We start from the raw sequence: 13,226 nt of genomic DNA, 5'->3' as shown, positions 1-13,226 counted from the left end.
CTTCGCGCTACACTGGAATGTTGACAAAAAAAATCGGTTACTTGTCTGTGGTACAGTACGATCTACATTCTACACATACACAAATATCTCTTTGTGTATGTATGCATTTCACCTCACTCAACTTTGTGTGTAATTTGTCTTCGTGTCGCCCTTACTCCTATTTTTCATTTTGAAACCAATGTTATGTATTAAAAGTTTTGTATAAATCATGATTTAACCGAATAACGAATTTATAGAACGTTTATTTACTGTGACAATGAGCTTAGTATGTAAGATAAATTGCATATTTGCGTGAGGCTTCAGTCGTCACGGAGTTGTAGCAAGGGAAGTTTGGAGAATGTCGGGTGCCAGCTCCGAACTGTGATGTGGGCTTGTTAGAGGGTAGTTATAAGATGATGGAATACTAATCGCCTAGTGTCAGGTAAGAAACCAATCGGTAAAATACGTCAGTAGTTTTCGTTTACCCACTTGTCAATTACCTACCTTTAACTTCAGGGTTCATATCGACTCGCAGCCTGATTGCGATCTATTTCCGCTTGTTTTTGAAATTCCTATTCGCATGTAAATTTTGCCAGTTTAATCTGATGCAGTCGGCATCGAGCGGCGGCTGCGAGGAGTATACGGACTTGGCTGTTTTTAATTTGAAGTTTTCTTTTCTCCTAGTTTGCCGCGTTGTAACCAGGCGCGATGGATCCCTCTATCTTTTTGCAATATTCTCCCCCAAATGGGCTTCCCCAGGAATCAAAACTAGCTACGTATATGGTAAGTCTAAGTCTAAAATTTTACGTTTCTCATTGGATCAACAATCAATGAATAAATTGGGGGTGGAGCGAAATTACCCATAAAAGGTTTTATTAAACAAGGGCCTTTCGTTCCATTGCCTTTGAAACATTCATATGCAAGGTTTCTTATCAAAGAATAAAGTTGTAGAAGCCTTCTAAACTAGTAGTCATAAATAGCCTTACCATATTGCATTGATCATTATTTTGTTAAAGACCCTTCAGAATGGACCCGTTCCACAATACACAACACATTACGTACCACATCTGTCTATCTACCCCATTGTTAGAAGAGAGGAGGTTGAAGAGGCGGAGGAATTAGAGAGAGATTTACGGGTATCACATTTTCTTATATTCTGAAGAAAGTGAGGTTCCTGTGTAGGTCAATATGGACATTGATAAACTTGGCCCCATTTTCAGAACCGTTCTACATCAACCCCCACAAGATCCCTGAACCAGGCGATGGGCAAGCTGAGCTTGGAGTCTTCCCCTACAGCCATTAAAAAAGTAAGTATATATTAATAGTTTTAATAATTAATTTAGTAATTATAACTCAGGTATTTGGCAAAATAAGGCCTGACGATGACATTTTTTTCGTCCAATCCATTGTTTAGTAGGCCAAATATTTAAATCTCTAATAATTTGTTCACACCTTACCTTACGTCTAAATGCAAAAATTGCCACCTTTGCTTAACTATTCACATTATTATAGAAAATCTTATCCAAGCAATCTGATGCTGCTTCAAAGTTTTATTTATGCATTGCATATATTTCCTCTTGGCAGTAAGTTTTGAAGTTTTGACCTATGTAAGGACAGAGAACGCTAAACTTAGTTATTTCTTTATGATATAACAATTTATTACCCTATATGCCACTAATAGAACACCCAACGTAATCACGACGGCAATAGACTGTCTCAAGTGACTATAGCCCTTCCCACAGGTCCTGATAGGGGAGTTCATGCCTGTGAACTATTTCACGCCATTCCTCCCTGAGTCCCCGGAGAGCTCGCCCCCCTCCACCCTGGCTAATCTCCAGGGGAACCTCCAGGGAAACCTCCAGGGGAACCTCCAGGGAAACCTCCAGGGGAACCTCCAGGGGAACCTCCAGGGAAATCTCCAGGGAAATATTCCAGGGAATATACAGCAAAATACCCAGCAAGTACATCAGGTGAGGATAAGCTGTTGATGCCTTATTCATGGTTATTAGGCTGAATCAACTTTTTTTGTAATGTTATCCTGTCCCTGTGTCCTGTGTTATGTGTCCTGTCCAAGAGACAATACTGAAACACTTTGTTCGAAGAGATGTTGTATGCCTGTCTATTAATATACTTTGTAGATGGCCCATTATGGAAATTGGTTATAACTACCACAAAAATGCATGTTTGATACATTTAAATACTATAAAATCAGGATTTAAGAGTCCTTTGTCTCCTGGACAACTAATTGTAGTAATAGTGTGTGTTTAAGGGCCATAATAAATCTAACCGGGACACCACGGCAGCGCAACCAGTCGCCGGCCACTAGCAAAAGTATACGTATATTATTCAGGCTCTGGCATATAGATGCTATTAGAAAGTTACTTATTTTTACCAATAAAGGTATCTTTCGCTAAGGTTTTCCTTTTTAAGGTTCTGCTCTGTAGCCATCATCATCTTCCTCGCGTTATCCCGGCTTTTTGCCACGGCTCGTGGGAGCCTGGGGTCCGCTTGGCAACTAATCCCGAGAATTGGCGTAGGCACTAGTTTTTTTTTCTGTAGCCAAAGTGACAAAAACCCAGTTTTGTTATGTCCGTCTGTCCGTCCGTTTTTATTAGTGTAATAATTAATGCATTGTCCAACAGGAGAATGTCGGCGGCACGACGTATTTTTATTCCACAAACGACAGTATGAACTCGACCGGCGGGCTCAATGCTTCTGCACCTATGGGTAAGATTTACATTTGATGGGTCCAGAGGGCCTACCGCAAACCACGTTCGACGTGTTGCCTCGGATGTCACACTTACGTACGAATTTACAAGTGCGACAGAGAGGCACGAACACGTCGAACGTGGTTCGTGGTAGGCTCTCAGGTTATCAGCCCTCATTATTGACATTAACAGATAATTAAAGTTTAGAGTTTTTAAGCACTATACTGTACCATAATGATTTATTTATTATATTTGGGGAAATAGATAAAATTAGTGTGTTTCCTGAATATCTATTGAAGAGAACTTTAACCATTAAAAAATGAGCTCCTTTAGTTTTCGCCCTGTATGTACAGTCAGTCAAAGTGGAAAAAATATATCGTAACCCGCCTTTTTTACCACAAAATATATTTTTTTTTCAATCAATAAATAAATAAATAAAATTTATGTCGTGTCTGTGTAACGATATTTTTCGCCACTTTGGCCATGCCTACTATCGTCGGGTGACAAGCAAAAGTCACTAAGTACCACCACCACACCACAAGTTCATAGCCATAGTGAACCATATTAGTACTAAAAGAAAGTCGATTTTAGTTTTTTTTTTAGTAATTAGTGAGTTTTGCTTGTCACCTGACGCTATGTATTTGATTCTGACTTTTTTGTTACATTTACAAGTAAAGTCATAAAGTTCATGTAGCAATGTAGAAAATTGTAGAATTATGAGTAATATCTACAATCCTTGTGCTAATTGTTGCACGACATACGTTAACCTACGCATTTTTTTCTACTTTGACTGATTGGATTGAATTGACCGATCAACTATTAAAAAATCGCTTCCTTCAAAGAGTCATCAATCTTTTTTTTTAGGTATGGACAAAGTATAACACATTCTTAGGCATGTTCAGTGTTGGCCGAACGTTAATTGCAATTGACCATTAACCAGTGCAAATTGAACCGTGAACGGTAACGGACGGTTACAGTTGACGGTTCAATTTTGTACTGGTTAATGGTCAAAAATATTCAATTGCATTAACATTTCGGCCAACACTGGGCATGTTACATTTTTTGGGTCAAACTTCAAGTTTTCCTAACTTATTTGCTGGAAATGGCAACCTTTCTAGTTGTGGTAGGTCCTGAAAATATCTTAAAATGTTGCTCGTTTAATCAAACTACGGAAATAGTTATGACTTATGATTTTAGCGATTTAGGTATATACGACTAGGTATGTACGTCGGCATGTTTGTGTTTTCACCGTAGCGTCAAAAGTGACGCTACGGTGAAAACACAAACATGGACTTAACAAACATGGAATTACCTTAGGACTTTTCCTAAGGCAATTTTGGTGAATTAAGGTGGCCACTGACGAGCCTTCCAACAGTCCAAATAGCGTGGCTGCAATCCAAAATCGGTCCGTGAATGTCAAAAACGCACAATGTTTAATATTAGGATGCCGTCCATTTGGATGAATCTATTGTAACGGCATCCATTTGGAAGGAGGCTCGTCAGTGGCCTGCTTTAGGTGTTAATCGATCTGTTTTTATGACGCGGGTAACCGTGTCAAACTGACTATAAAAAAATACATACATGAGGTGTAGTTTACGAATATCGTTTATTGCTTAAAATTTGAAAAAATATTTTTTTGTGTCCAATAAATACGTCCAAGCTATCCCTTCCTTTCAAAGCACGATTCAAAGTCACAGGCGAAAGTAGATTCAAATTCGCGGGAAATAATACTTTATCATTCGCGAGTTATTCATACTATGACCTCTAAGCAAATGTCCATGACAAAGACGAGATGGGATGCTGATATCTACGTTTCGAGACTATTTGACTTTCAAAAGTACAAGGCCTATGTGCGTCAATGCAATTTTTGCGTAATGCATTCGGGCGACTGAGGAAATGCGGTATAAATAGGTTCACTTATCTCAGGCGGCTGGCAGGGCCATTCTACGAGAATGTCGCTTAGGAAATGCTTGTACCTTGTATGGCAGCTATACCTCAATCAAATGCGTAAAGGTCAAATATTTAATCTTCTGTACGTGCCTTTTTCAGGTAAATAGGTAATAGTCCTTATCAAATATTCGCGCTCATTATACAAATAAATTCCCTTTCCGGAACTTGAACACATGACCTCCAGTTAAAAAATATTTGTCCTTTCTATAGGCCAGCCGGAGCAATGCCTAGGCGTGGTGGGCCCGGGGCCGGCGGTGCCCTCCCCGTACGCGACGCAGATGTATGCAGGCACACCTACACACATGGGACCCATAACGCAGACCAAGCCTGGTGAGTTGGTTGTGTCCTTTATATAGCCCAGCGGAAATAATGCCATTGCGTGCTGCGGGCGAAATCTCGTTTGCAGAGGGGTTAGTAGGCCTAGCACAGGAGGAGCGCGACAGTATCTCGCCCGCGAGATAGTCTACCCGTCTTTTTCTAACTGTATTAATTAAACAGGGACGGGTTGTCTATCTCGCGGGCGAGATATTGTCGCGCCAATCATGTGCTAGCCCGGCTGATGTCTGGTCATTGCTTATAGGTAGGGTGTTAGCCATTTTAGAATTTCTGTGTGTTTGTTTTTATCATTGTTTGTGTTGTATATGGTTTTATATCTATGCTACAGTGAGCTACGATATAAAGCTTTCTCCTGTTATTTCCTCATAATGTGTCATTCTGTTTTTTAAACGAGCTATGGTAGGAATTTAGAAAGAACAGAGATCGTTTGGTATACTGATACTGATACTAGGGGCAACTCCAGCCAGCAGATCCTGCAGCAAGGACTAGGAAGAGGAGACTATAGGGGGGAGGCGAAGTTGAGGCAAATAGCCCTGTAAGCTCGCATGACTCTGCTGATTCAACCTAAGCGGCATCGAGTCAGTGGAGGTGTCAGCGTCACCTCACACCGGCTAAGCCTAGAACAGAGATCGTTTGGTATAGGTACCTAATTAAAATCCCACATACGTTTTTTGAAACTCTATTCTGTTCTTTTCCCATGCTTTGCATTATTATCTATTCAGATTAAATGCCTGTGTTAAAACTCAATAGTACTGATCAATTGTCTTTTTATGTACTCCGATAGATAAACATATCCTTGCGAAGAATTTACTGCATACAATTTTCACCATGCAATAGGGTTTAAAAAACTATATTAACTATGTAAACTACAATGATATATAACCGGCATTGTGCCGTGGCCTTGCACCTGCAGTGTATACAGGTGGAGATTCCCATGCTTTGCATTATTATCTATTCAGATTAAATGCCTGTGTTAAAACTCAATGGTACTGATCAATTGTCTTGTTATGTACTCCGATAGATAAACATATCCTTGACGAAGAATTTACTGCATACAATTTTCAAAAATACGTCCATTTAGGGCACCCTAAGGATGACAAACGAAACTGTTAAGTACTGGCTCCGTCGTCAGCAGTCGTCGGTCTGTCTTGTTGTCAGGCTCTATCTCAAAAGTAATAGACCGTTGACATTTTGTGTTTTTCTATTGCCGCTATCAAAAACCGGTCGAGTCTTATTGAGTCACTGGGAAAAATGCATTTGTAAAATAAAAGTGTCATTATAATGATGGAACGGAACCCTCGAAGCGCAGGTTTATTTAAACACAGATCATTTTTAATAATTATTAAATCTAACTAAAATAAATAAACTCGCACATTAACAGACGGAGTCCATACAAGCTAACTGGATGGGTAGACACCATCGGCGCTCCCATACTAATGTAGTATGAGTCACAACCGGTCGAGTACAATTTACGTAAATTATAAATAAATCCTGGAGCCAAAATTGGCTGTTGTAATAATGGACATAGCTTAGCGAATATGGTCCATCCTTAACAAAATGTCTTACGGCATCTTTTAAACAGATTTCATATTTTAATGTCAGTTTTCGTTGATTAGGTCCTTTACCTTAATGTCCAAATGTGACAGCCTACCATTTGGAAAACATTGCCTGGCTTGAAAAACGATAATTCTCTACGAAACATACTATTGATTTCCTAACAACGGGGGAAAGACGATAGTAAGTTTACAGTATTGTAGCTCATGGATTCATATTGGTTTAACTTCTGGGTACAAATCAAATTAATTTCCCTTTTTATTTTTTAAGTAGTTTGATTTGTGTTTTTAAGTAGTCACATTACTATATATAAATTATAATAAGTTGTATAGATGGCAGCACCATCTCTCTCGATATATCGTAATCTCGTAAGGGATTCATATAGGAGGTACTGTTCGCCTTCCGAGTTGGTCAAAGACGCTTAGTCTTTCTAAGATGGCAGTACATATATTACCTATAGTCGAGAAATTGTCATATAATAAAATTGTGACCGCGATTTCAAATAGCGCCATATATATAATCTGTGAGAGGTGGTCCATGCTCTACTTTTAATCCGTACAGATCGATTCGTCAAAGATGGCGTGAATGTAACGGACTAATTTAATAACATCTAACATAGTGTGAATGACCTGCTGCCATAACAAACCACGACATTTTACGTCTTGGGGCTAATTGTAATTGCTATGAGATGCACTGTGGTCGTAAATAATTTTAATGGCATTTCAAACTGTTTTGTGAAGTCGTTTTTTTTCATGAAAGATTATTTATCAGTAATTTTATAATTTATACTGTATAATTGGGTACAACGCATCCAAGACGAAGGAATAAATACGTGATTGTAATAAAATACGTGCTGTTTTCATGCAGCGTTTGAAATCAACCACGTCTATAGGAGCTATCAACTAGAACGAGGGAACTGTCATAAACAGCTGTGTGCAATATAATAAAAGTTTTAAAGCTAGAGTAACTTGAGTAGTCTTGATAAATAATTTATAATAATAGGTTATAGACAGTTAAAGTTTTATCGTGGGCGGCAATATCACTAGAGCTTCAAGCTTAAATAAATAAACAAGAATTGTTTAAAGGTATTAGATTAATGTTATGTAATACAGAATAACAAGTAAAGTTCGAATATAATTGATCTAAAGTTATGGATATCCCTTCATTTTAATTTTCTCATTGACTGCTATTATATTGGACACAGCACAGAGCACAGATGTATATGAAACACCCCTCCATCTAGTTAGCTCCTATGACCTACGTCAATATAATTTCCATCAACACATATTTAACTGCACATGCACATGACCCTAATGTCCAGGTTTTAAATATTAATAAGAAAATAGGTGGTTTTCACGTTTGTTCTAACATGTACCAAGACTAAATACCTGTCTAAGGTAAACGCTAGTGGCATGAACTAGTTTCATGTTTGCTTCGGGCATTGCTGCATACAGAATATAGTGATGCAGTGTGTTCAAGCCGTGGAATAAATAATAACCTGTTAGCATTTTCAAGATGGTACGTTTGTACTATCGTGTTTGATGGTTAAATTTTCTACCAAATTTGCAATAAATACGGTTATATCTTTATAATCTTATAAGATAAAAAAAATTTGGCCGTTTCATACATTTTGGCTCGTCCATTTTCTATGGGAGGGTAAATTTTTTAATTTGAGATTTCGGGTTTGGTCCCATAGTAAAAGTTGCTCAGTATAATCCCAAAACCTCCCTGGCAACGGGAATGCAGTTATTTTTTAGCCACCGTGTAGAAAACACCTATTGCACAAACATATAATCTCTAGCCGCCCAGGGACCTGAAAAAAGGCCTCCCCTTGCACTGTATTATGATTATTATGAATATTTATTTTGACAAATCAAAATTGCATTTGTCTTGCCAATTTTTGTTTTGTGGGCGGCTAGAGATAAAGAGAAGTTACGTAAAAGACTTTAATTAATGATTGGACAATGATTAAAGCGATTAAAGATTAAAGCAAAGGCAGAAACATTTAACCAACTGATTAACATTAAAATTTAAGTCGGCAGCTGCCATCACATGAAGAACGCTCTATAGTTCGTTTTTTTTTTGCATTAGAAAAAGACTACGCGATCTTGGTGTGTTTTTTAATTGAAAAACGCTTTTTAAAAATCAGTAACTATTACTTTTGAAAGCAAAATAATGTAAATAATCGTATATGATTCATAATTGTTACATATTTGCCGTGACTTATTTTTCATTTCAAAAGTGTTTTTCAATAAAAAGACACGTCAAGAGTGTTTACCTTATTTCTAATGTTAAAAAAAAGAACAAGTCCAATTTTAATGAATTTTATTTCTGATGACATCTAACGACATAACAGCTCTTTAGTATCAGTACTAACATGGGCGTCGCCTGTAGCTGTGGTTTCGAGCTATATATAGAAAACATTGATATTGGTTTCGATATCGGAATCATTGTAGTCGTTGGTGCTGGTTATAATATTAGTTTAAATATTAGGGGAATAGAAATGGGTATCGGTACGCAGACTCATGATATTGGAATTTGTATCAACTACACTGAAAAAAAAACCTGGTACTGGTAACCAGAATCTGGTTAGCTGTACTATATTGTCTTGTTGTATATGTGACGACAGGACACTTTGTAAACATAACCAGACCATTCTGGTTAAATTAAATTGGTTAATTCTATGAAGTGTATAGTAGTGGGTATAAGACTTTTAAGGGGGAGGCCTATGTTCAGCAGTGGACGTCTTATGGCTGAGATGATGATGATGATGATGATAAGACTTTTAGTAAACCCAACTAGCCGGTCTGTTAATGGTTACTAAATAATACAGTAACATATACGTTCCTGTCCTGTTGTTATAACAAGGTATTCAGTATATGTAACTGAACGATTTGTGCGGTGTACTGGTTTTATATTGTTCACGTTACCAGAACGCACTTTGCTAATGGGGCTTCAAAACGAGCCATATGTTCACTGCAATATGTGGCCGGCAACTATTGGTGTCCTCTAGAGGACACTAATAGTTGCCGGCCACATATTGCAGTGAACATATGGCCCGTTTAGAAGTCCCTTCAGCACAGTGGGTTCTGGTTACGTGAACAATATATAACCAGTACACTGCTCTTCTTGTAAATACAGACAAGTTTTAAATACACTTATTTTTATTTTATTTTATTGATCAAATAAGTAACACAGCATTACAGTAAAACCAAGGCACTGTGACACTACAAATGAAAAAAACATTTTGTCTCCACAAAGAAAACAATAACATTGGATTTGGGCGACGACGTAACAGCGTGGCTCCGTAGCCTCGGCCGTCTGACTCGGCGTAGGATTCGGCAGGTTGCCCCGGAACCGCCGAAACACCACACCCTTCGGCCAGAAGTCCGCGCTTGCGATGGTGTCCTGCTAAGGCCGCGGCACGCGCACTTCAAATGAACTGAAGTGCACATAGTGACGCGACTGTAGCTGGTGCACCCTCAGCGTGTAGCCAGTCTTCCGGCGGACGTACTCCACCACCTCGACGGCCCCGGCGGAGTAATGCAGGCGAGACACGTAGAGCGCCTTACTCGGTGTCGCAACTCGTAGGCCAGAATTAACCGGCTCCGCAGTGCCACACAGAGTTTTACGAGGCACCCTGCGCGCCTTGCGTTTCCTTTCCACCAGTGTGAATCCCTCCTTATCCACATCGGTGCGGGAGGACTTTTCCTGAATCGGAGCCCGCACATTTCACTGTGTCAGCAACACGCAAACAACACGCACTTATACTATACACTTGTACTAGTTTACAATAAAATTATGGACAGGATCTACGTAAATAAACACATCGACCGGCCGCAACGAAAGACGCTAGCGCAATGGCTGCTGTTCTGTGACTTGCGCAATTCCTTTCTCCGCCCCCCGCCACCCGCGCATACACCGTGGTGTTGGCACAACTGTTTGATTCATTCAGAATACAATGCATTATAGTAACCACAACATAATAACTTGTAACGTGTACACTCGTATCTTTATTTTTACATATCAATAGTTAGTGTTACGATGCAAATATTAAACGAGACAAACGTTTAATATTTACAACACTTGCATCTTTACATATACAACGAAATTGTAAGCAGTACTAAATTGCATTTAACTAGAATTAAACAGTGATGTTTAAAAAACAAGTTTTACACAATACAACATTTTTTGTTATTACTACCGGATTTTAGTAGGTATAACTATATTTTTAATTACTATACGTTCTGGTAGTATTGTAGAAAATTATTTTTTTCGGTGTACTACGTTAATAACGGAGTCTGTATTGAGATTAGTATTTTTATCACAATCTCCATCTATATCGTTAATACCGGGGGGTTCACATCGTTGGATGTCGGTATTGGTATTGGTTACGGTACCCATATTGGTCGTGGTACTCGTAGTGGTATGGGTGTGTATTGGGAGATCGAGATTATGGATTTTGACCGTATGTAAGGTACTGAAACTCAGATTTCATTTTGTAGGTTTGCGATCACGAACTATCTAAGCGGAGTGGTAAACTATATTTATGGAAACTGGGTTCTCTAGTTCAGTGATTAATTACCTATGTTATAACGTAAAAAAACGAGTTTTAATTAAAATAAGAAATTATAAAAAAAGTCAATTTGCTTATAAGCGGTAACCTTCAATTTATTTTTATTAAATATTTGTAATTATACAAATACACTGAGTACATCAACTGCCCATTACTCACCTATGACTTCTCATAAAATATAGCCACTGAATACCTATTTACGTGCAAACACACTGCGGAGTTGTAGTAATAAGGTTTCGATTTCAACTGTTTAGCTATGGAACCCTAAAAAACAAAAATACGGAGCGAAGCGAAGTGACTTGAACTTTAAAAGACTGCATGCATTAGCAATGCGAAAGTATGATCTGCGATCGATGTTTTACAGACGAGTTTTATTTAATTTAGTAAGGGCCTGTTTCACAATGTCCAAGTATAGTCCTGAATAAACTACCTGCCACTATCTGACGAATAAATTCATCGTTGGTGTTTCACAATCTTCAAATAAGCTTAACTGGTAGAATTACGCTTATTAGTTTCATCTGGTAGTTAATTAGCTATCAAATACTAAACTCAGTATTTGTCAAACAGACCCTAAGTATAAAATGTATGTTCTACTTCTTTGAGATGTATGATGAGATTCGATATTTACCTCTTCACGACCAAAATTCGATTAACTTTGAGCCTCCGCTTCAATTCGTATAATGAACGATTTCTTGTTTGTAGGGCTCGCAGCGACGTTCTACATGCCCGAGACCATTCGCCAGGAGATCTACCAGCGGAACGAAGAGGTGTTCCTGCAAACGGACCTGCGGCAGTTCCCTGGTGAGTTATGAACACACTCAGGTTTAAGATGATAGGGGACGACCGCATCTCCGTAAAAAAGTAGTCCCTATTTTCCTTCCTGGATATTGAGTTTACTGCAAATATTTCTACAAAATGTATTGTATGCCCCTTCATTTGAGTTTTTGATTATTATGGGATATTTAAGAGCGAAAATCAAATTCCATAATTTCTTTTAATAGCTTCTATCTCTTGTAATACTTAACAAAATCGAAATAAGTGTGCGTGCGAATTGAAATAACCGGTCGCGCTGCCATATGAGTGCTGATCGCAAGTCGTTTTATAAGTGTAGTTCATCATCATCATCATTTCAGCCTATATACGTCCCACTGCTGGGCACAGGCCTCCTCTCATGCGCGAGAGGGCTTGGGCTATAGTCCCCACGCTAGCCCAATGCGGATTGGGAACTTCACATACACCTTTGAATTTCTTCGCAGATGTATTGCAGGTTTCCTCACGATGTTTTCCTTCACCGAAAAGCTAGTGGTAAATATCAAATGATATTTCGTACATAAGTTCCGAAAAACTCATTGGTACGAGCCAGGATTTGAACCCGCGACCTCCGGATTGAAAGTCGGACGTCATATCCACTCGGCCACCACCGCTCTATATAAGTGTAGTTAGTTAAATGATTTGCGGTTTCCCTTATGGAAACCTTAACAAATCCCGTAGTCGGGTTACATACAGTGTCCTAAACGGTCACGTCATTTCTATCAGATCTACCAGAGAATGTCGAGATGTACTCAGAGCTGACGCCGATCGAGTGCACCCCGCACTCTCTCGCTACATCGTACCGCGCCACGCACCGCCAGAGCGGCGAACACTACGCTCTGCGCCGCCTGCATTCGTACTCGAACGTGGCCACCAAGCGGCTCGAGATGTGGAAGAATATCGACCACCCGAACATCGTGCGGCTGCATGAGTGCTTCACCACCAAGGCGTTCGGTGATCACTGTAAGTTGACGCTTTAAACTAGGAATCTACCTGTGAGTGTTGAGTGGAGACATCTACCGTCAGAGCGGCGAACACTACGCTCTGCGCCGCCTGCATTCGTACTCGAACGTGGCCACCAAGCGGCTCGAGATGTGGAAGAACATCGACCACCCGAACGTCGTGCGGCTGCATGAGTGTTTCACCACCAAGGCGTTCGGTGATCACTGTAAGTTGACGCTTTAAACTAGGAATCTACCTGTGAGTGTTGAGTGGAGACATCTACCGTCAGAGCGGCGAATACTCCGCTCTCAGCAAGCGGCTCGAGATATGGAAGGACAGCGACAACTCGAACGTCGTTGCCAAACTGTTTT

At 39.4% G+C, this 13,226-nt stretch overlaps 1 protein-coding gene across 7 annotated transcripts in view; it reads left to right on the top strand.

Annotated features, from left to right (window-relative positions):
- Positions 1–70: 70 nt before the first annotated feature.
- Positions 71–13,226, top strand: part of LOC134804055 (PAN2-PAN3 deadenylation complex subunit PAN3) — a 30,129-nt gene continuing 16,973 nt past the window's right edge. Inside the window, exons 1-9 of one of the 7 annotated variants that reach the window (XM_063776939.1) lie at positions 71–421; positions 664–762; positions 996–1,115; positions 1,200–1,286; positions 1,710–1,949; positions 2,622–2,706; positions 4,848–4,967; positions 11,806–11,904; positions 12,640–12,876. In XM_063776939.1, coding sequence (XP_063633009.1) covers positions 688–762; positions 996–1,115; positions 1,200–1,286; positions 1,710–1,949; positions 2,622–2,706; positions 4,848–4,967; positions 11,806–11,904; positions 12,640–12,876 — 1,063 coding nt within the window. In that variant the 5' untranslated portion in view covers positions 71–421; positions 664–687. The other 6 variants (XM_063776940.1, XM_063776947.1, XM_063776942.1 and 3 more) reach the window with 6 other exon arrangements.

Source organism: Cydia splendana, chromosome Z, assembly GCF_910591565.1.
Source record: "Cydia splendana chromosome Z, ilCydSple1.2, whole genome shotgun sequence".
NCBI lineage: Eukaryota > Metazoa > Arthropoda > Insecta > Lepidoptera > Tortricidae > Cydia > Cydia splendana.
This window is presented reverse-complemented; position numbering and strand designations above follow the sequence as displayed.